This window comes from Stegodyphus dumicola, chromosome X1 (assembly GCF_044657685.1).
Source record: "Stegodyphus dumicola isolate Sdum_Otavi_A_Nest chromosome X1, ASM4465768v1".
NCBI lineage: Eukaryota > Metazoa > Arthropoda > Arachnida > Araneae > Eresidae > Stegodyphus > Stegodyphus dumicola.
Genome location: NC_140780.1, coordinates 160,305,813 through 160,331,244, shown reverse-complemented (window position 1 = coordinate 160,331,244; position 25,432 = coordinate 160,305,813). Strand labels below are relative to the sequence as shown.

The 25,432-nt window shown below is 34.9% G+C and overlaps 1 protein-coding gene across 1 annotated transcript in view; it reads right to left on the bottom strand.

Annotated features, from left to right (window-relative positions):
- Nucleotides 1–5,118: 5,118 nt before the first annotated feature.
- LOC118179453 (uncharacterized) overlaps nucleotides 5,119–25,432 on the bottom strand; it is an 84,383-nt gene continuing 64,069 nt past the window's right edge. The window contains exons 7-8 of the mRNA XM_085808451.1: nucleotides 21,164–21,267; nucleotides 5,119–5,814 (exon numbers count right to left, since the gene is read on the bottom strand). Of these exons, the coding sequence (XP_085664577.1) occupies nucleotides 5,519–5,814; nucleotides 21,164–21,267 (400 nt within the window). The 3' untranslated portion in view covers nucleotides 5,119–5,518. The remainder of the gene's footprint in view (nucleotides 5,815–21,163; nucleotides 21,268–25,432) is intronic.

Sequence of the window (25,432 nt, the reverse complement as noted above, 5' to 3'; positions counted from 1 at the left end):
GAAAATTAAAAAAAATTCCAATTTTTTAACATTTACCTTTCAGAAGATGGCAGGTGTCACACACAATAAATGATTTAAGTAAAATAAAAATTTATAAAGTTTTATTGATTCTCTGAGGTGACTGAGAAATTTTAATTCAAATGACTTCAAACTGTTTAAAAAGTAACAAAGTGTATAATTTTCTATTTTTATTTACAATGATATTCTAAGTAATTTGAATACTGTTAAAAATCCATGGGATTGTTAAGTATGTTATGAATAAAGACAGGCAGTTGTGGCAAATTAAAATGCTGAAAGTGATACGTAAGTAGATAAAAGAAAATGGCATTAAAATATAGTTTGGGGGAAAATGAATACATTAATTGTGTTATTAAGTTGTGAATTTATTAATCCACATTTTGCACTAAAACTAACACTAATTATTAGATAAAGTTTTCTGAATATCGATAAAAAGCACATAATAACATATTTTTACATATGAAAATATTAGTATTTTCCATGAATTCCACAGAAAATATGCTAAGGAATAATAAACACCAAGATCAAGAACTACCTAAACAAAGAGGGAAAGAAAAGGATTCCCTACCTTGACACTTAAGAGAGGAATCTTGGCATGCCACACATAGTTCACTTCTGATAGCACACTTCAGATTCTGCACTGTCAAGAAGTTTCTCTTGTATCTGTGAAAGCAGGAAAATAATCTTCTTCCATGGATATGACAGGTGCATATTTAAAACATATCAGAATCACAGGATTTGTAAAAATATCAACCATGTTTGCACAATGCTCAAACCCATACCATTTTTAACAGAAATACTGGACACATTTTCATCACATCAATTTTCATCATTGTGAATCACTTTAGACCGCTGCTGGACATCTTGAATGCACTCCTCAGGCGATGAAGACTCATCCGGAGGGCGACCAAATAACAAATCACAAAGCAGACGAAGGTCATGACCGAAGAGCAGTCTTCTCTCGGTCATCAAGGTGTATCTCTACTTGCCACTCTTTAAATCAATCGTCGAAACTAACTCGCTTCCATAAACAGTATCCAGAATGTCATCAATACTCGGATGAGGGTAGCTAACTTTCTTCGTGATGTCGTTCAACAGGTAATAGTCAACTCAAAATCTAGTTGAATCTTCTTTCTTTCTCATCAGGACATTAAGAGAGGCCCAAGGACCTTCTGAAGAATTGATAAAGTCGCTTTGTTGTAAGTTCTTTAGAAGTTTTCCTACCTCCTCTGTTTAGCAATCAGTAGACGTTTTGGGTTTTGCTTCATTGGTGGATGATCGCCTGTATCAGTTCTATGTTGTGTCAAACTGGTTCGCCTAACATCAGAAGATGTGCTTGAGAAAACATTTTGAAATTTTTGAATGATACGTACTGCAGCACTCCTCTCATCATCCCTTAGTTGTACATTCTGCAATAATTCTGATGTTACACTCTTCGAAGAAACACAGATTGGAGGACTATAGGTTCGTAAGTTATAAGAGTTAGTTTTCTGACACCATTTCAAGCACTAGCAGAAATGACACACAGGGTGTAATACAAGATTTAATTAAAAAACCATTTAGCTTTCACCCTTTCTTTCCGAAAAAAATTAAATAATAAAAAGAAAGACACACCTTGCCGTTCTTTAACAATCTATGTTCTAAACATAAGGATAATTTTTAAGACATATCTCAGTATAAGAAATCCATACTATTTTAAGACATGAAAAATATCTTAGTCATTAAAGTACATTTACAACTTTCAACCTTTGGCCAATCAAAAATAAATCTCCAGTTAAATCAATGGAAGCATATATTTATAAAGCTTCATAACGCGGCCGTACATGAAAATTTTAAAACATCTGATAAATTGTATATGGTTCTTGGCAAAACAATAGCTGCCATTTAGATGTTATAATGATTCAACACATAAAGAAAATTACGTAGAATTGCTAGATCCTCCCAACTTAAATGAGGCTATGCTTAATAACCATGTGAAGGAAAGAATAGGTTTCCATGGGACATCCTCTACTATTCAGAATGACCTAAACTGCCTCTCGAAAATTCTCATGGATACTATAAAAAAAGAAACAGCCAATTCTCAATTTGTTGTAATCGTTCTAGACAAAACAAGACGCAATCAGTAAATCACAATGATAAACATGGCTCAGATGTCTAAATGAGGAAGCACTTCCGCAGAGAACCCAGTAAATGTAAACATCGCCAACTTTAGTGATAATAGTTCAAACCTGGTAACCCATCGGATAATTATCACTGTCGTTGTTCGCATTTGCAGATTTATATTATTTTTCTCTTATTTATTATTATTTTTTCAGAATTTTTTAACAACGAATAGATAGAAATATTTTCGTAGATAAATGCCAGTTCTCAGTTCGGGATCAAAGGAGGGGTAAATGCTAATTTGTAACACGGCTGTTCACGTTGTGTTCTTAATTATTAACAGCTCTAAGAACCACGAGGTTTCCAACATCTAAAATAATTTGTTTTCGTAGACCACAAAAATGTGCATGTGCATTTTAAATAATTAAGTAATGCTTTTATTTTTATTATTGGTTATTGTCATCTAAAATTCTGAGAATAAATCATTTTTTATGGCGTAAAATTTTAACAAGATAATATATTGTTAATGCTTTTCTAACAATAACCTTTCAGCGGATGGCAGGTGTGACATAAATAGATGATTTAATTGAAATGAAAAAATATTGATTATCTAAGATGACAGAATAGTTTGATGCATCACGATGGTCATCAAAATTAGCAAACCACTGCTGGTGTAAGGAATATATTGTTTTCTGTTTTAACAGGAATTAAGACAAATTTTTTTTGTATATCACGTTTAACCGGTTAATTTCAGTATATTAATACTAATTTATATTTTTTAAATGAATTTTTATTTCCATTATAAATGCTTATATATTGTCTTATGCTTAATAATATATTCTTTTCTGTGCTAACTTGAATTTAATACAAATTAATTTTCATATATCACGTTTAAGCGGTTAATTTTACATCTACATGCTTATTATCTGTAAATTTTTAATACCATATGCTTAATATATTGTTTTATCAGCTACCTTGAATTTACATGCACTAAAAATCACGTTTACAGCTCGGCTCATCGTCGATGAACCGCAAGCTTGGCGAGTAAAAATGTGACGGCGCCAACGGGTTCTCTCCAGATGAAAACCCCTAAATGATAAAAGTAAAGCCCCCCCCAAGACTTATAGGTTTCTCTGACTAAGGGCCAACTGTTCTACTAAAGTCGTATGGGTGCAAAAGTTATTGGACAGATCTACAATAGAGCAGCAGTTATGGCAGGGCAAGTAACTGGAATACAGAAATGATCATGTAAAAAAACCACCTTCACACATTGTTACAGCCATGTTTTAAATTTAGTTTTGCAACAATGTGCATGTGCCATAAGAGCGTACCGCCTGTTTTTAAAAATATTATATGCTTTTTTTCAACATCTGTAAAAAGAGCTCATTCTCTTAAACAATTAATGGGGAAAAAAATACTTAAAAGCTGCACCTAAATAATAGAAACGTTGTTCAAGAACTGTTAACATAATGCATGGAATGAAAAAGAATTGGCTACATTTTTTGAAGATATTAAATAGAGAATTGCAATGACTAGGATCTTTTGCATGTATCCCAAGCTCACTGTGTTCACTAAACTTTTAAGTGAATGTAAAAACTGTTCTTTATTATACATATTTTTAATAATATTTTGTCAGTCAGATATATGTTTTGAAATTTTAAAAAGAAAATCCTTGATATTGCTTACTGTAAAAAAGAAAGAGAAAAACTTCAACATGTGCTTACGTCACAGAGTAATTCTAATTTTTCGGAAATACTGCTAAATAAATTGATTGCCAGTCAATATTGCAAACTGATTTTTAAAGCATAAGAATGAGCTGATTACTTTATATTCTTCTGCCGAGTTTGAAAATAAACCTATACATGAACTAGTGCCTTATATGAATACCAACAATATTCATAACATTATGAGCTAAATCTACAAGTCATGTTAATTTGCTGTATCAATACAAGCTTCAGGTGCATCAGCAACAATCATTTACAGCTCTGAGAAGAATTAATACTTAGAGTAATGCAATCACAAGTGAGATTCACTTACCATAATAGCTATCGAGAAACAACTTCTGAGAGTTAAAGCATTGTCCTCCTTTTATGAAGATGTTATATATTTAATATTCAAAATAGAAGGGTAGACACATTCAAATAATTTTAATTCTAATGCGGTCTAAATGTTATTTCTAGATGTTTGACTGCATCTTAGGCCTCAGATAACATGTGTATCTTCAATGCAAATCCTTTATAAACATTAATACATTTTATAATACTAAAAAAAGCCCAAAACTGGTGAGTTTTACATTTTTCCCTATTTATACTTTATCATTTTATTTACATGTTAATACATAAATTACTACATACTGAATAAGTATAATACTGATTCCCATTCATCAATATAGACATTTTAAAAGTTTCGTCTTCAACAGCATCCCTTTGTGAAAATGATTTTTACGCCTTTGACAAGTTTTCAGTTTATTATGTGGTGGAAAAAAAGCTATTTAATTTCAATTGTCTCCCACAAGTCACAGCAACACTTTACTGCACTACAACACTTATTTTGTAACATACAACTTAGTACTATTACATAAATGTTATGTCTCCTGGTGAATTTTTGAGTAGTTAGGAGTAAGGGAAAAAGTTAGGGAGAAAACAAAAACTTATCTAAAATTCTTAAGACTCTAGTTTTGATATGCATGAGCCTACAATTTTTTAAAAATCAAGTAAGTATAATTCATGATAATGTTACTTAAATTTTTCATATTTCTAAATTTTGTTTCATAGCATACTCATTAAAAGACATAAAAACAAATCCATTTATATAAAAATAACTTCTAAAACTCCAAAACTTGACCACATTCTAATAAAATGTCTTGTAGACACATTTATCTTCATCCACAACCTTAATAAATAATTACAAATAAGATACCAATCTTATAAAACAAAAGTGTAAAACTATATATTTTTCCTATTTTACAAAATAGAATACTTGAAAAAATGAAAGCAAAAGTAGAAACAAATACATCTTTATTCAAGTTTTCAAAATCAACTTACAATAGCTCAAACAAAAAAGTACAGATATAACACATTTCTTAAATTTTTTTCATTTCCATCCATTTAAAAATCTAATAGCTATTAGCAGAAATAATTTTTAGCTATAAAATACCCCAAACTCTTATGAATTATGCCCGGGCAATATGACAAAATAAAGAATACAGATATTTTGCACACTTTAAAACAAACAAAACGGTTTATATTATAGTTATATAACTTATTATAATTCAGATATACTACAATACAATGAAATGGAAATTATAACAATGTAAACAATAATGACCAACTTTTAAAAGTACCGCTTGAAGGACTCTATAAAATTAAATAACAGTTGTAACAAATATCTATATTTAATGCTATAAAGGATTCCAACTCTTATCACAAAAGGGCTGTGGAGATGGTGGAGGAGGTGGTGGTGACTGACAAATATTTCGCCAAGAAAATAAAGACACAGAACTAGTTAATGGTGTTACTTCATTATCTTTCACACACAGCCCATATCCTTGCTTATTTCCAGATTCAGAAGGTTTTGTAGGCAATGCAATTCCTTCTTCACAAGACCCTAGACCAATACTTGGCTGCCAAGACATATTCTTTAATAAACGGAAATCAATATTGGATTCGGGTGCAGCAACAGCAGAGTCATCTGAGCCTAATATAAGGAAAATGTTATATAAGCTTTCTATCAATAACTAAAATTAAAAATTCATTAATCAAAATATCATGTTAATAGAAAGAAGTGTTTACTAATAAAAATTTTAGTAGCACACTAGTTCAATGGAAAATTTCAGTATGTAAATTATTTGGGTAAAAATAAAGTATTTTATAAATCTTTCTTCAAAACGGATACTTTGAATAACCTTTGGGAACAATGCCATTCTGTAGCTTAGATATGCGTATGCAAAATATTTTTATACACTGTTTCACAAAACAGCTGGTGTAATTAAAAAACTGCACAAAATGACCTACACTTTGTACCATCTACACAGTTCAATTATAAAAAGGCAATTAATTTTGTTATTTTGCAAGGATATAGGCATAGTAAATTATATTACATAAAATTTCATTTTGTTATTCAACACATTTTTGAATTATGTACATAAAAAAAAAAAAAAAAAAAAAAAAAAAAGCTCTTTAAGTTAGATGTTCATCACTTAAGAAACAGAATTTAAAAAGAGAACAGTCATTCACAGGAATAAGTGATTTCAGCCACTCGCTAGGCTGTTGGTTAGTGACTCAGACTGCCGTATTGAAGGGCTCTGTTTTGAATCCCATATAATATTTACATATCATCTTATCAGATTTACACTGATGACCTAAAATCCAGAAATTTCCAAAACCCAGAATCGGCGAAGTCCGAGAAGTCCCGATCTCGGACTTTGTACTGTATAAACTACTGAAGCATGACAGCCGGAACTTTAATAGAAGAAAGATCAGTCTGGTAATAATATTAAAATGTCTGATAGAAGGCATGGCTGTTTGTAAATGGAGAGTGTCTGCGTGGCATGTGGCCTCTCTAAATATGTGGTTAGCTGAAATTCCTCTCGGGTTGTTGGCAGTAAGGAAAGAGGGGTGGGAGATCCTTGGACCTGTCTGCCAAGATGCTCTTCCTCAAAATTGGGGGAACTCACCTTCAGTCAGTCTGTCACCTATATGGTTGCCAAAGCTCAAGCCAACAACAAGCACATGTGACTCCTTGCCATGATTAAATGTCATAAGTTTATGCTGAAGACTGTCAGTCAAGTGAGATTGGTAATAACAGGGTCACCGAAATCTGCATTTCCAACATTCAGTTGCTTTGTTAAACAGTGATACTAAAAAAATCAGATGAGAGGGAAAAAGGCGATACAGTAAATACGAAGTACGAAATCCAGACATCCAATATCCGACCCTCATGAACTACAGGAACGGAGACTATAACAAGAGGAGGCAAGTGTGATGTACATGTGGTTTTTCTCCAGTTTATTTATTACACAGCAAAGCATGCTAGGACAATCTGCCTAAGGGAAGGGGTGTATTTGTGAAGGACTCTCTAAGAGGAACTGGCTCGTATCCACATTAAACATAGCAAAAACACAAAAATGTCTATGCAGCCAGACCGTTTGCCTGGAATCGAACTCACAACAGGTCGAATTATCAGTTCTCAGTGACTTAACTTCTCTGCTGCTCATAGGTCAATTTTCTTTCAGATTAACTGGGATTGAGATTCCTGCATGTCACTTTTTAAACACCTGCTGTTAGGGGGTCGTATCGTAGCCGATAACTATGCAATGACTGACGTTGTACTGATCTTGGCCAGGATCGCACTTCAGAGGTTGTTGGGACAGAGGGGCTGTGCTGGTGTTGCTACACATTTTAACTCTGTAGTATCTAAATTCTGCTACCAGGTAACTTTGCCAAATTCTAAAAATTTCTCTGCCCCTACATTCTACTGCACAATGCTCTTAAAATACCCCTATCTCTAATTTCTGTTGCTGGAAGCTCCTCTAAATTCTAAAATTTTTGCTGATCCTAAATTCTGACAAATGGTTGCAGCTGCACCAGTTGCATTGCTCTGGTCCTGTTGGGAGAGGGGTTAGCACTTTTCAATCTGCCCTAAATAAACTGGTGTGCAAAAATTAAGGACGAAGTCCAAAAATTAGCATATCAGCTGAACGAAGAGGCAGAGCGGACAGAGAGACCAATCAGGATATTAAGTAAAGTGATGTACGGTAGCACATGCGCAGATATGCAGGTAGACGTAATGGGGGAGTGTCCGAGTACCATAAAGCATGTTGTCGGTGTAAGATCAGTATTTCTGGCAAAGAGATTGCACGCCGTATAGCAGTTAAAATCACAACGAGTTACTACCTCAGCGAGAAATGGTGAATAATCAATCTTTTAGACGACATCTGGATGCTTTTACCCGAGGTCGAATCATTGGGAAGTTGGAGGAAGGCCGCAGTGTGACAAGTATGGCTGCAGAGTTCGGAATTGCTCACAGCATCGTTTCACGACTTTGGAGACAATTTCAAACTACAGGAACAGCTATCCGGGGGTTTAGTAGTGGTCGTCAACGAGGAACCACACCCGCAGATGACCGGTATATTGCCTTACAGGCCAGAAGAAACAGGCGGCAGACAGCGGGAGAAATCGCTAGACACGCGCGACTGGATGACCGATATCGCATTTCACCGTAGCCAGAAGACTGCACGGTGGTGGTCTGTTTGCACGAAGCCCTGTACGGTGTGTACCTCTAACGCCTGCCCATCGGAGAAGGCGTTCTCTGTGGTGCCAGGAACATCAGAATTCGAGACAATGAATACGGATGAGTACTCTTTACAGATGAGAGCAGATTCAGTCAGAGTAGCGATTTTCATCGCATACTCATCTGGAGAGAGAGCGGGGAAGCCGAACTCATCCCTTGAACATCATTGAAAGAGACAGGTATAGAGGTGGAGGTGTTCTCGTTTGGGGAGGCATCATGCTTGGTAGTCGTACAGACCTTCACAAATTCGACGCAGGTTCAGTTAACGGGACCCGTTATTGTAACGAGATTCTTCTTCCATATGTGCGCCTTTTTAGAGGCGCTATGGGTCCGCAGTTCCTTTTCATGGACGAGAATGCACCATGTCATCGCACAGCAGCTGCCGAACAGCTCTTAGAGAGTGAGGATATTGAACGTATGGATTGGCCGGCACGATCTCCGGATCTCAATTCCATCGAGCATGTATGGGAGTTTCTAGGCAGACGCTTGGCAGCTCGTACCTTACCACCAGTAATGATTCCGGAGCTTCGATTGGCACTGCAAGACGAATGGGCAGCAATGCCTCAACAACTCATTGACACCCTCATTCTCAGCATGGGCAGACGCTGTGAAACCTGCCTAGCAGTCAGGGGGAGATCATATCCACTATTAAAGACTGGATGTTTCTTGCTGGACACCCATCACAGGGATGTTTCGGCCTTCAGTCGCATTGCGCTCCCTGCTACTTTTTCAATAAAGCTTCTCTTTATCCCTCTGATTTCTCTTTTAATAAGTGTTGCTTACATTACTCATGTCCTTACGTATTGGGGATCCTACGGTATTAAATGTGTTGATTTGGAGAGCTTTTGTACAAAGTTATATTGAAAAAAACCATCTCGTCCTTAATTTTTGCACACCAGTGTAATACGTAAAATCCCAATATTGCCATATCTACATATCATCTTACCAGATTTACATTGATGACCTAAAATCCGGCAATTTCCGAAATCAAGAATCGCCGAAGCCCCAACAATTCTGAATCTCAGACTTTGTACTGTATAAACTACTGAAGAATGACAGGCGGAACTTTAATACAAAAAAAAAAAAAAAAAATTAGTCTGGTAATAATATTAAAATATCTGACGTGGCCAGCACAAGACCTCCTGCTAGTTACACATATTAGAAAACAATGAGCTTTAAGTAAAGTATAAAATGATACTTCACTTAAAGCTCGTTCCTATTTAAAATCTGGCATTGACTGATTGTTTGTAGATAAATTCTAGTATGCTTACAAATTTTATGCCTGAATGTTAATAAAATCCACTCATTTTTCATTCACATATAATGGAAAATGATAACTATACATGCTCACGTACACATCCATTCTTATGCTTTCATTTGAAAATATCGCATCCATTGTAGTGTATTATCTGGTTATTTAGTGTTTCAGATTCACAAATAAAGACAATCTTTAGGGTTCCTAATAGAGTGTTACAAGTTGCCATACATTTTTTCCCAGCTTCTTCTCAGTTCATGATACAGTTCAGCTTCCTTAACAAGATGACTTTTTATTTGTCCTTTCAGCTTTATTTATTAAACACCCCTTTCTTCCCAATTAATTCCCATAAAATTTAACAACAAAATCACAAAATCTTTAAAAGCAGCATACCTTTAGAATTCCCAATAAAGTGTTAAATTTTGCCATACTTTTTTTTATTTTTTATTTCTTTAAAAATAATGCATAGCGATAACATTTAGTAGCAGAGTGATTTGACACAAGAATGAAATGAACACAAAATTGAGAATTGAGGATGCTACATTTAACTGCTTTATAATGAGAGTTCACCTTCATTCACGTTGCATTTGGCATAGTTCCAAGACTACATTTATTGCTTATAAATGCAATAAACTGTTTTCAATAGCATACACTTTAAATACCAAATCCGAGAAGTTTCAGATTATCTTGTAATATAAATTTTCAGGAAACTCTGTTCACAGCTTCAAGTAAAGTACCACTTCAAATTTATCAATTTGAGCCCAAATCTAATATGCTGTTCCCATCAGTCTTAAATAGTAAAACTGGAAAGTTTTGGATTATATCTGAATATAGTTTTTCATTAAAAATGTATATGGGCTTCATGCAAAGTATTACTTCCGGTTGTCCAAATTCACTCAAAATTTGATCAACTTCTTAAATGAATGCAGAAAGCTTAAATACAAAAAACAGAAAATTTTTGAAGTTCCATATAAGAATTAACGTGGGCAAAAAAAAAAAAAAAAAAAAACTGTAAAATGCATACATATATACATGCAGATATCATTTTAAAAAGTAAAAATGTGTTGTGGAGACCCTAATTCATCCTTATTCACTGAAAACTCATTATCAAATTCTTGGACCGAAAAATATTACTTCCCTTACCTATTATATATATATAGGTCGACATTAGGTAAAAATGCAGAAACCATATGTCTAAAAGTCAACTAACATTGAGATTTGCTGATTACTACAGCCAGACCTCATGTATGGTTAGTGTACAGAAAAGACTCCCATGGAAAAGTATTCAAAGAATATGCATAGAAAGAAAAAACTAACTCATTTGAAAGAAAAAAAAAAAATGAAATTGAAGCAAAAAGTTAAAATAAATAACAAATACCAGCAATAATCTAAGACTAACAGTTAAAACGTTATGCTGCACATTGATGTTCTGGGTGCTACAATAAATATATGTAGAGACAAGATTAGATTTTCATTACGATCAACTAGAAAGGTGAAGCAATACCTAAATTTTGAGTAACAAAACTTTCAATTATAACTATTACATTTTATTGCGTGCGTATGGGTTTGTAATGGATTGAATGCACAAGTCAATAAAAAGTTAATAAAATTAATTTTTATTCCAAGAAATAAAACAAAATGCTGAAATTTCTTCAGAGACATTCATAAAATATCACAATATCTCATAGTAGTTATATTTTAAACTACTAAAACGTTTAATAGAACTCAATTTAAAACAGAGAAAACTAATCTGATCTCACTGTGAATTTGCTACAATCAACAACAAGAACTAAGTAAACAACTAAATTGAGATGTTTTCCTTTGGCTTTTATAAGCTTTTTAATCCTGCATGAGAATATTCTGGGATTTTCTTGATTTTTCTGGATAGCAAAGAATACAAGATATCTATTTATTAAAATGTTAAATGCGCGTGCTCCTGTATTTTAATCTTTCCAGTGTAGCTTTCTCTTCAAATAAGTCTTGTGCTGCATTGAACGGGAATATAAAACAATTTTAATTACAAATTCTACTAAAAATAGATAAATAAATACAAAAACTCTAACAATATTTAACTGACATAGACGATAATTGCATTGGAGGAAAACCTGACCAACCGCGGCGACCATGAAGAGTGAAGTGTCTTTGTGCCCACTTGCGGTTACAGTTAGAAATATAGGCATATGGTTGATGAGTAAACACAAGCTCACTTTGAGTCGCCACAATATTCCTCCTCCAATAGCAATGAAATTAGATGTACCAAAGTTTAAATCAGACCACAATGTATATGCTGGGAATATTTGGTTTCTGGGATCCGGGCACTGGTGATGATGCAGTGGTAACTGGAGGTGTAGACACAAGGGGTTAAAGTATAGGTGCCTTCGAAGGGAGTGTGACTAAAGTATTAAGGCTGGTTTAAGACGATCAAGGCTCACTACTGTCTTCTTTGTTTCTGATAAGATAGTTCTTGGATGTGAGACACAGAACTAGATGTGGGCCTGTATAAGTAGGCGTCAAAGCCTTTTCGGATCCACCACACCTTAAATACACATGCAGGGACATAGCGAGCTCTTTAAGAATAAACACGGGTCTTGGTGTACACTTGTCGGTGTAGCAGTTCATGCAATTGTTTGAGAAACCCATGAGGCTTGACATCGTTTGAGTTTTTTGTGGGGTCTAATCTAAAAGTGAATTGACAAGTAACAAAATCTAAAAGTGAATTGACACTATAGACTATTTCAGCACTGGAAGAACACAGGTCCTTTTTAAAAGTTGCTTTTAATTCTCATAAGACCGTGGGAAGATTTTCAACACAATGAACAGAAGTATGGCATCTAATGACCTAGTTAAGAATTAATTATTAATGAAGCCTCTTGAGAAGTCCACTGGAATTTAGATGGTATGGTGATGTGCAGATCTTTTCACATACCAAGAATTTCATTAATGTAGTAAATAACTGGGAGTCAAACTGCAGTCCCTGGTCTGTGGCAACGCACTTGGGTACCCCAAACTGTGAAATATACCCAGAAAAAAGAATGTTTTGGCCACCATATCAAGGAATAGTCTCTGGCCAATGAGTGTAACTGACAAACATAAGAAGGTATGCATAGCCTTGTGATGGGGGGGGGGTAAGGGTCCAACCAATTTGATATGGACATGGCTCAAGTGAGCAGATGGTAACTCAAAGCACTACAATAGGGTCTGAGGAGTGTGTCCGTGAATTTTTTACTTTTGACAGTCTGCACATGCCCTAGCCCACTTGGTGATGTTCTCCTGCATAACAAGCCATAATAAGCTGTTGAATTAATATACAGGAAGCACGGATGCCAGGATGGGGTAAATTATGAAGGCTGCTAAAAATACTATGTCAATTGCAATGGAATGTATGGTTTCAACACAGTCTCACATATCGCAGTACAGTGAAAGCTCTGATTCCAACTGCATAAGTAAAATTCAAGTCCATAAGAAGATTTGTCAGACAAAAGATTTTGAAGTTCTGAGTCCTGTTTCTGACATCCTGCAACGGCAGAGAAATCTATTGTTGAAGGCAACTGAACCTCTTCAATTCTGGACAGAGCATCAGCAATCATATTTTGAGGGCCTTCAACATGCCTAATATCAGTTGCAAACTATGCTATGTAACTGATGTGATGCATTTGCCAGGGAAAGGCCCTGGCAGGCTTTTGTTGGAAGGTAAAAATCAGAGGCTTATGTTTGGTATAGATATAAAACACTTGACTTTGCACCATATGACAAAAATGTTTAACTGGCTCTCATGCGCCACGAAGTTTGAGATTATATGCATTGTATTTTGAATGTGCAGCAGACAATTCTTTCGAGAAGAATGCCAGTGGTTTCCATGCTCAGTGTATCAGTTGCTGCAAAACCACACCTGTGGCTGTATTAGACACATCGACCATTAATGGTAAACTATGGTTAGAAGGTTAGATAAAAGTTGTTGGGTAATGCTAGGTCATTCTTACGTTGTACAAAGGTTCAATGAGATTTGGCTGATCAAATAATTGGCTGCGTATCTTTTTTTTTGCTGCTGATTAAATATTTGTGCAAAGGTGCCTGCTTTGCAAGGGCATGAGGAAGGAAGCAACAATAAAAGTTTAACATGACCAAAAAAAGGCATCACTCTGGGACAGATTTTGGCTCTGGGAAATTTTGAATTGCAGTGACTCTATCACTAAGCGAGTGAACAACCTCCCAGGAAACCTCATGACCAAGGAATGACACTTTATAGATTTCCAAAAAAGACATTTTGATCTATTGGCAACTAAGCCATAGGGCTGAAATTGGTCAAGGATGATAAATGAACGTTTGTTTTCATTTGTCAACGATACAAGAATATTATTAAACTAAAATATCATAAAAATCTAAATCATGACGGATTTTGTTTATGAAATGTTTTGTGTTTTACACTAAGTACGCATTAGAATGTTTGATAAAACCTTATACAGTAAGATTCAAATTATCCATATTCATATTTGAATTTATTTAACACAAGTTGCTTAAGTACACCTGGAAATATTACATTTCTGAAATCTAAACCATAGGAGCTTCGAACAGCATACCTCCAAATATCAAGTCCAGAGTGTCAGTGAAATCCGACGCCTGTCTGCTTCTCCTCTCCTTCAGCTGAGTCACTACCTTTTTGTCTTTATTTTCATCTGATGTGGCCCTTTCAAGAAATGTAGTCTGGTGATCACCACAAAATGTTAACATTTGTGCAGTATTAAACAACCCGAAAGTCATAACAGGAAATTCAAACATTCCAGAAAACAGATGGTGTTATTGACCGCAGTTTTTGGTATGTCAGGTGGATTGACTGGAATTTGATGAAAAGCGAAAGTCAAATCTAATGTAGAAAAAACATTTTTGCCCTCCAAGACCTGCATGCAATCCTGAATATGAGGAACCAGATATCTATCAGGCAAAGTAACTAACTGTGTTAAGACATTGACAATCACCATAAAGGCGTTGCCATTTTTCTTGGGACCATGTGCAGTGGACTGGCTATGAACTTTTTAAGGGTTGACAAATTCCCGGTTTCAGCTTGCATTTTAATTCTTCTTTTATGGCCCTTAATTTCTCTGGAAGCAACTGCCTAGCTTCGGCAAAGATTGTGGTCTGCAGTTCATTTGCCGGTTGCCGAGCGGATGACATCAGGACACAGCTCAAGTAGTTTGGGAAAGAGCAAATTACCAGGAATTAATTTAATTCAAAAATTAGTGGCATTTCCGATAAAAGAAATTTTTTTCCCCAGAAAGTCTGCACCGATTATAGGGGGCAAAACCACGGCTACAACTAATGACCATTGAAATCTGCGATGCAAGCTGATGTCTAAAGACAACATTTCACCAATGTTGTGATTTTTAATCTATTAGATGCAAACAAGTATAACTTTCCACGCAGCTGTTTCAATTTGGCAAGAGAGAAAGGTACGACTGAAATGTCTGCACCTGTATCAACAAGAAAGCATATGCCTAATGATTTAACAGTTAGAAATAATTGACTAATGCACTGGCTGCTGTCACTTATAGTTTTGAGTGACGGCTCACTCAGTTTAAAGAGTCTGTTGGAATTTGCATCGAAGTGTAGTCTTACGCACTTCATCACCAAATTGGGAGTGTTAGAAACTAATTTCTTTTTGCTTCTTGGACTGCGTGCATTGATATTCCCTATTATTGTGGTACTGGGACTTCAATCTGCTGCACAGGGGGTACTAAGGTCATGTCTGTAAGGCCGCAACATGCAATGATAATACCTGAATTTGTTGCTGGAGTGATGAAATATCAACACTGGGATGCTGAACTTGATTGATTGCTTGTGGCTGGACATCATGAATTCTGTCTGCCATTTCGGCCAACTGGGGCAGTTTCTTTTTACTAGTGGTAAGAATAGCCTGGCTATTGCTTGGGAGATGGCTGAGCTATAATGATTCTAAAACACTGGACATAAAATTGTCACCTGCAAATTCCCTCATTTTTGATAATTACTGGAACGGGCACATATTGACAAATTGTAAATTCTGCAATAGCTGCTTTAGTTTGGCATTTTCAGACTCGTCATATACTGAAATTAATTTTCCAATTCCTCATATTTGTTATCTGAGGAGGTTTCAGAACTATCTTGCATACTGACTGCAGAGCCACTGTATCAAGGGCATAAACCGGGGACCTTACATTGGCCATCTATTTTTTTTTTTAAAGGTGCGGTCATTATGGCAAAATGCACAAGTTCCATAGCAACATGAGCCATCTGTTTGTCACCAGCGGTTGGAGGATCGCTAGCAGCCTAAATACAGATAAAAATAAAACAATATACTTGAAGCACTAGATGATTAATGTTAGGACCCCGATTCCAATGATGAATGAGAATGCATAAGCATGAGAAATACATCAGAAAAAAACCTCACCCACTTGATGAATGCACACTGATAACATCCATTTTTTGGAAGAAAAAGGAACAAAATATCACAAATCCCCTTGATGCAAAAAAAATAATCCACTCGCACATTGCTTGACCATGATCACTGACGAATGCATTAAAGTAATCCAATCCGCATAATAAAACAAATATATAGGTTGACATGTATTTCACACATTATCACAAGACACTTATAGAAAAAATTCTCTACACCGTACATTTCTTTGATTCATTTCGATTAAGGATGTGCACAGGTTACCATTTGTTGCATGCTGCTGCTCTGGGTGCTACAATTTATACATGTAAGGCATGCCAAGACTTTCGTATGATGAAAGTAGACACCTGAAGCAATAGCTTAATTTTATATAAAACTTTTAATTATAACATAACTATTACAATTAAATTAACACAGATGATAACTATGTTGCAGGAAAACCTGACCAACTGTGGTAACCATGAAATGTGAAGCTTCTTTTGCCCACTTGTTGTTCAGTTAGATACAGGCATGCAGCTGGCAAGTAAACACGAGTTCACTTAGAGTCACCACAGTTATTTCAACAATTTATACGATTATAATGGCAAATTCAAAGCAAAGAATTGTAGAGTAAAATACGATGCCGATGCTTTTGCTATTGTGATGTCATTTACTGATAATATGAGTAATCAATCTACAGCTGAATAACCTCCTAAAATTGGAATGATAAATTATTTGTTATAACCAATATGTTTATGTTTTTAGAGATACACAGTATTAAAAAAAAATGTTTTGAATACACAAAATAAATTAGTTTATTTTAGTATGTGACACTTTTTTACAAGAGCTGCAGCACATAAATAACATACTTCAGCTTAATTCATTAGCTCTTAGAATTCCACCTATATTACATTAGACCTTTACCTCACTAAAGCAAATTCATATAGACCTTCAAAGCATTTCAGAAAACTGAACCTGCATACATAGAAAGAATTTGCATTAGCAAAAACACTGACAACACTTTTGCTGGCACCTTTTTCCAGTTATTCTATAATTTTCACTAAACTAACAAAACTATAATGATAGCTACCAGCTTATTTGCACTTGTTTTACCCACACAAATACAAACTATTATATTGCAAGTTTTTTCTTTGCAGAATTCATATGTAAATGTTGCAATTCTATAAATAAAAAGATGGACCAATTGGTATTCTTCCCACATTTTGAATAACATCCTAGACCAAGATTTCTCAATGGGTTCGATACTGACACCTGGAGACTGATGAAATTTTACAGGTGATTAGAGAGGATCAAGGGGGTCAACAGCCGAAAAAGGACCAGCAAATGGTTAGAAAAATAAAGAAAATTGATAATTAACTTTTTATTGGTATAAAGCTATATCATGTTATAAAAAAGAAATTATATAACAAAAAAATAGGGGAAAATATACTAAAATTATTTAACATATTTTTAAAATCTACTTTTTTAAACACATAAATTTTGCAACAAGTGTTGCACAAAGAAGAAAAATGCAGGAACACAAGAAAACAAGAGAGAAAGAGAAAAGGAAAAGAAATATGAAAAATGCAAAATTAATGAACCACAGCAAAATATCCATGTTACTTATTTAAACTTGTTAATATAAGCTATGGTCAAATGGAAATTATCATTATGTAAACGTCTGCACCATGTTACCATGTTCATTGTGGAAACTGCTGCCAACAAAAGTGCACAATAGAAGAGAAACCAATGAGCACAGAAAAGCAATATAAGCCACATTCACATTGAATTTGTAGCTGTTGACCTAGCTATACGAACTTGCATGCCATTATAATAAGCGTAACTCAATACTTCCATTTTTAGAGTTTGAACTTTATCGGTTCTCAGATATTACCGATGCCACATGAAAAATGCAAATGTTATATTTACCGATATTAGCAAGAATGCTTAATGCTTGTCTTTATTTCATCTTTAAGAAACACAACATTATATTTATGAAAAAACATTTAATATGATGCAATGAAACCTTCAGAAATGCAAGACCATTTAACAAAAATGCATGTAAATAAAAAAAAAATAAAAAATAAATAAAAATAAAATAAAAAAAAAAACCTTTGTGGAGTTTTTAAAAAACTTCAAATATAAATTTTTAATGCACTCAAAGAGAGGAATTATTTCATTTTTAACACCATCCATATCTAAGAATTATGGAGGAGGCCCTGAAGTTTCATATAACATTTTTTTTTAAATGGAAAAGGAGGATACTTGTTATTATTACCAGTAGTTTGAGAAGCAATAATTATAGCTTTGAAAATAAACCAAAATTCAGTTTTACAAAGTCTGTTTTAGTTAAAAGTTTTTTGATGCACATAATCTGGACTGTCTTTTCTGCACAAAAAATATCCTAGAAGCAAAAAAAGAATGAATATGGACTTATGAATGAACAATAAACGTTTATACTATGTAGTATTCAAGCTTAACTCTTCTGACAATACTAAAAATTCAGTGTTTAGCATGGAGACTGGTTATCAAAGGTTTTGCAATAGCTACTCATATTAGCTCTGTACAGATCTCAACAGACACTTTTTTTGTGGGGGGTGGGCAGTGACTTCAAGGGAATATTTAGTTCTACCATAATTTGAATACATCTTGTTTCATGTTTTCTTGGTTACAATTCACCTTAACACTGGTAACTTAAGATTCTTTTCAGATAACTTTCTCTTACCTTCAGTAATTACTCCAAATGGATGAAATTCTTTCTTTTTCTATATAAGCAAGACCTTGGATATGGCTTTGATTATATCAAAAAGATTTGCGGCTTTAGTAACAGATAAACCAACCACATAAGCACGAATAATTTGTCTTCTTTTAAGTTCTGATACATAGTGCTGATCATCTAAAATGCGACGCATGAAGAACAACAGATAGCAAAGCCATATTTACTGGAAAAATAAACATATAACTGTGAACTGATTACAGTTACAGGCCTCACTAGACTTGCCGAATATGAAAAACAGTAATTTGCGTAGTCACCACAAACGGCAATATAACAGCTCTGACACAATCTGTCACTGAAAGAAAATCTCAGGATGTGTGCTTGGACTATATCAGTCCCTGTCATTCCCATATATTGATAAAGTTTATCTAATGCAGCCATGGCTAGTGGATGCTGGGCCACTCACTCGCCAATCATTGAAAAGCCATGTTCAATGGGCTGCATATTGGAAGCACGGGCAGGTCAAGACAACACTACAGCTTGGTGGGCAGTGAAGAATTTTTGAATGCTGCATACCACATTTTATAAAAACATTATCTTTTTAAAATCACAAGGTCACAGGCAAACCTTGAAAGTGGGGAAGAGTGACTAGTTCCGGAAGCTCAGAGATGTGGTGGCGGCTGTTGAGTGTGCCAGCAATGCATATTAGGTGGGTGGCAAAGTAAAATCCAACGGCATCCTAAACCGAAATTCCAGTTGACAGATCACTATGACATAATGTAAGGATCATGCCTGTTATGTGTGTTGCCAGACTTTGCCGACTGACATTTCATAACAAAATTACAGTATTGTAACGTATTAAGCTATTTTATCGACCCTCACGAAGTTCTCAGAAAAGGAATGACCACCTCGAAAATTCCCACGGACAGAGTATTTCTTAGCGAATTCTAGGAAAGAGGAAGTGACTAGCAGTCACAAAACAATCTCAGCTTTATGTTCCTCTTTTATTTGTTTGAAAGGAAACATTGTTCAGTTCCCTTTCATCAGTTTATAGGTTCAGTGTCTCAGGACACCCGGTTTGAGAAACCCAGTTGGAATCAAAAAGTTCCCACTGACTTTTTCCCAGGCTGTCTTAATCATATCCAGTTTTTAATCAAAGTGCTCTCGCCAATCAAGAGGCACTTCTAAAAATTAAGGACAAATAAGGATCCTAGAAGTTTTTCCGACACGCCCAGGAGAACTTGAACAAAATCATGGAACGCGTTTCCAGAGAGAGAAAAAAATGAGAGTTAGTTGCAGTAAATAGAGAGTATTCCTTCTCTCGGGTTTATAGCTCGGCCACGAGCAAATTTTTTTTTGCTCTGCGTAGAGTGATACTAATATCTCGGTCATGAGATTTACAGCGAGGTAGCCGGGTTCACCGCTACCTTACAAAGAGCATCCTACTCGGACACAGCTCAGTCCGGCAACCACTGGTTTAGAGGCTCGATTTATTCAAGACAGCCTCATCTTGAGCCTACCCTCGTCTTGAACTTTCCAAACAAGAACTTTCATCTAAACAGGAACTTATTCACCCTACTGTGAGATCAATATTTTATAAGTTTATTTTATTTATTTATTTTTTCCATATAGCCTAGAAAAAACAGAAATAAAACCAGTTACGCTACCTCTTGTCTTTCGAATTCGTCACAGTATACAATTATGTATCATGTGGCCAAAATTCATTACCCATTATTTTATTTGTAACTGCTACCATAGGTATATACTTTGAATTACACAAATATTTTAAATGATTCAAACATTCATGCTTTTGCTAAAATTCTAAAAATAATTTCATAAAAATTACAGAATCGAAATTTTAATTCATTCCTCTTGCCCTTTACAAAAATATGAAACTCATCATAAAACATGAAATACAAAAAATCTGACTTCTGAAAGAAAAAATAATTTTTATTAGATAAATTTTTAGACAAGATATTTATTATGTTTTATTAGAGAAGATATTTAAAGTTTAAAATTTTTTGGGACTTCACAATTTCAGAAAATCAAATTAAATGACCTCATTGAGGAGTCAGTTAAAAAATAAATTACTATAAATCAAGGCTGTACTTATTTCTATTTCAGTGTCATTCAATGATATTCCTTTGCGATTTACTAATGTGTAATTATCTTGCATTTATAATTAATAACTGTTTGATCTGGATCATGGAACGAAATGCTGATTGGGCCATTAGAATAGCACTAAGTATTTTCCCATAAATAATTTTGTTGCTACACACATTTTTTTGTAGATTCAAATTTAATTCCTCGCAAGACAGTTTTTCAAGTACAAAATCTAGATTAATAAAATTTCATGCAACTTTCAGAAATATCATACCATGTGTAGTACTAGTAAATGCTGATATTCTCTTTCTCTTCTTTTTCTCATTTGGAAACATTCTTCCAAAGCAGTTATCGACTGAAGCAGGAAAATTTGTATACCTAGAATTTTATAAATTAAATAATGCATTATACACCAGAAAAAAATACAGTTTACTACACTATAGCTTAAATTTTTCAATTACTATGCAACTAAAAAATCAAGCAACCTCCCCAATTTTGTTTTATTTTTTTAACAGGTATGATAGATAGCATCTCATACCTTATGAGATTTAATCATACCACCATATTTCTTAGATTCCAAGATGCTTTAGGGTAAGCTGCACACTTTCATTCCAGTACAATTAACAGGGAAAAAACTTTTACTTCCTTTAAATACAATTCAGCTTGTCAGTAACAATTTTGCTTATTTATTGGTACATTCATTATTACTTCATTCTGAAAATTCAACATAAAAATTACGTTCTGAATTGCTACCTGCATTTTCATCCTGTATACTATTCTTTAGGGTTATTTTCCAATCTACTGATAGCAAAGTCACTTTTTGATATCTGTGTGCTCTTTTCTCAGAAAGTGTCCATTAACAACCACACATCAATTTCCTTTCTTAGGTTACTAACTAAAACACTAAATAGTACACATGGTTAGCCAAGCTATCAGAAGTTTTTTGCACAATTTCATTTTTAAAATAATTTCCTGTACACATTATTACTGCAAAATTACTATGTATTTAGGTAACTGCATGAAATGTTATATCATCATAACCAAATCTATGTTTTTAATCAGAGATCCAAATCTACATAAAAATTGAACTCATGTATGTTCTCAAGAATATATTGCATTTATAACCCTCAATTATTTGCTCTTATACAGTACAAAGTCTGACTCGTCGGGACTTTGGCAATCCTGGATTTGGGATTTTTCTGAATATTAGATCATCAGTTTAAATCTAGTAGGATGGCATGCAGATATCATAAAATTAAAAATATGAAATCATGATATATGAAATAATGAAGCATTTATGATTTAAAAGGTATCAAAATTAACATTCTTTAAGTTGCTTCATTTTTCTGTGCCAATACTTTCTCTTAATTCTGTAAACAGACAAAATTTCTAGTTCAGTTACAATTCCATTGTTCAAGTCCTGCAACTGTGTTGAGAATTCTGGCTAATTCATGGCTATCATCTTCGTTATCCACACCATGAAATATGGTACTTGACCATAAATTATGTCAAGCAATTTTTAAAGTATCTGGAGACACATCCTCCTACGATCTTGCGATACTCCGCACAGCAGATTTTATTCTTTCAAAAACTTTTGAATAGTCTTGCCATTATTCAAGAAATTTAACATAGATTTTAAAAATGCTACTTTATACTTGCATTTGATTACATTGCATTGCATACCACTGGCTGAAATGATGGACGTACAATTTGGAGGAAAGAATAACATGGATATATTATCTTTCACTTAACTGTAAGTGAAGTATATGATCTAAAATCAGGACAATTTTTGTGTCATCAGGTAAACCAACCGAATTCAAATGCTGCTAAGCCTCGGGTATGAAGTGATTTTGAAACCAATCATTCATTAACACTTTTTATGTTTCATTTAACTCATTTTTATGTTTCATCATGCTGGTTTTTCTGCAAGATATATAATGGGGAAAATCTTTACTCCTTTAAATCCCCAAGGTCAGTTATTTTTTCTCATTACGAAAAGTTTACACTTGTGAATTCTGCAGCATTTGCACATGCTAAAATCCTTACTCTCGCTTTGGAATCTTTGACACTAGTCGGAGCCTTTTCTGTAGAGGTTGCCGTGGCACATATTGCCAGAAAAGACTAGTTTCATCAGCTGAAATTTCTTCTGGAGATAACTTTTTGCTATTAATGAGTTCAACGAATTCATCTGGAAATAATTCAGCAGCTTCAATGTCAGCTGATGCATTTTCAGCTGAAATTTTTAATTGTCTTATACCATGGCGATTTTTAAACTTGGTTAACCAACTTGTTAAATATGTGCACTCCGCTTTTAAATTCATTTCTTGATAAAATAGTTTGGCTTGAGTCATTAGCATTGGACCCATCAATGGCACGCCTTCGCTGTGACGCTGTCTGACCCATTCAATCATCACTTTGAGCTTAATGAATAATTTTTTTTTTTGGTATTCATTGCAAGTGGGGTGTTGGAATGCCAAAAACATTAAAACGTCCCTTTTTCCGTTTTTTTATGTCATATACAGTTGACTTTCCAATGCCTATTCCTCGCATAATTTTGAGATGGATATACCTTTACCTTTTTTTTTGCAGCAATTCCATTTTTTGTCGAATGGACATAGAAACATGCTTTTGCTTTGTAGATTCTGTTACAGGTGCAGAATTAGAAACTCTTCGACATAATCGGAATTTCAAACTTTACTTTTAACTCCTTAACTGCCGCGGGCGTATATATATGCCTTGCTCAGCCGATGCGTTAACTGCCCCAGGCGTATATATACGTCCTTCCAAACCGCTATCATTTGCTTTGCGCTGCTACACCTAAAATTATTCGCAAAGTTAACGCATCAGCTGCGCATCTGGGGGGCAGTTAACGCATTGGCTGAGCAAGGCGTATATATATGCCCGCGGCAGTTAAGGGGTTAATAAAACTGCTGTAAGAATAACAGCCTGCAAAAAATAATAAGCTGGATCAAATCAGGAAATTAAGGAACAGTGCAATCTGCTACATTAACTGAAATTCCTTGAAATCAGTAAAGTAGAATTTTAGCCTAGCTTAATAGTGTCTGCTATACATTATTGGCTATGTATCACGAGATTGGTGACGAAAGACAAGTTGTTCTGCTAAATTTTGTCTTGCTTCTATCGTGCGCAGAGACATTTAAGCCTGAATTGTATTAGTTTAGTTATTTATTATACTTACGTCTATTTCTTTCACATGCTTAAGGCTTATCTGAGTCCTGAATAAATAAATTTCCACATGTACTTGAGGGCAGCGCTAGATAGCTTACTGCCTGATGAAGTCATAAATTCTGCTACAAAGCACCTCATAAGTTCAAATTTATGCCACCCTTAAACTTTGGGTCTCAGTGTTTTCCCTAAATTCTAAACGTTTTGTCATCCCTTAATTTCGTTGCTTCTCTAAATTCCAAAGATTTTGTCTTCCGTAATTTTGCCACATGGAACGGCCATACGAGCTCTGGTGACAGTTTTCGGTTTATGTGAATAACAAATCAGTTATTCTTCTTAATTCAAATACCACTAAATGTAATCTTTTGGCCTATGAGTATCATTAACAAAATCTCTTTTAGCATATAGAAAGAAACTTTTGTTATATTTTTTCGTCAACATTTCTTAGCACATTTTAGCTTAAATCTGCAATTATTGCCAAGCATAATGTTAACATAAAAGGTTACCATACTCTTTGTCATTCAATTACTAATATAAAAAATTTTGGCATCAATGCATGAGCCATTACTCAAGTTGTCATGTGTTGATAAACATACGGTGATGAAAGTAAAATACATTGCTTGACATTGAAAATGCAACACCAAGAAAGAGTGATCAGAAAGTGATGAAATTTGGAAAAATGACAGAGACAGCAAGCAGCAATAAGTGATCTTTATATCAAAATGATAGTCAGAATACAGAGCGAGAACGGCGTCGGCTCAGTAGGATGTAGGACCACCACGGACAGCGATGCACGGGGAAACACGTCTAGGCATAGTCAATAAGAGTGCGGATGGTGTCCTGAGGGATGTCTCTCCATTGCCTTTCAACTATTTGCCACAGTTCATCTTCTAAAAGAGGCAGGGCAGAGTCTGCAAACGGCGTCCAATCACATCCCACACATGTTCAACTGGTGACAGGTCAGGAGAGTATGGTGGCCAGGGAAGCATATGTATACCTTGCAGAGCATGTTGGCAGATGCAAGCACTGTGTGGTTGGGCGTTAGCCTGCTGCAAAATTGTATTAGGCATCTCTTGAAGGTAGGGGATTGCCACCGGCCACAGTACATTATCCAAGTATTGTTGGGCCGTCATTGTGCCCTGAATACGAACTAGAGGTGACCTGGAATCGTAGGCAATAGCGCCCCAAACCATTATGAAACGTTGTTGCACAGTGGGGGCGTTCAACAGTTACTGCCGGATCAGATCTGTCTTCACATCGACGCCACACGTATGTGGCAACTGTCACTGGATAAACAGAAGCATGACTCATCTGAGAACACGACACTTTGCCATTCTGTCATCCACATCGCTCCAGT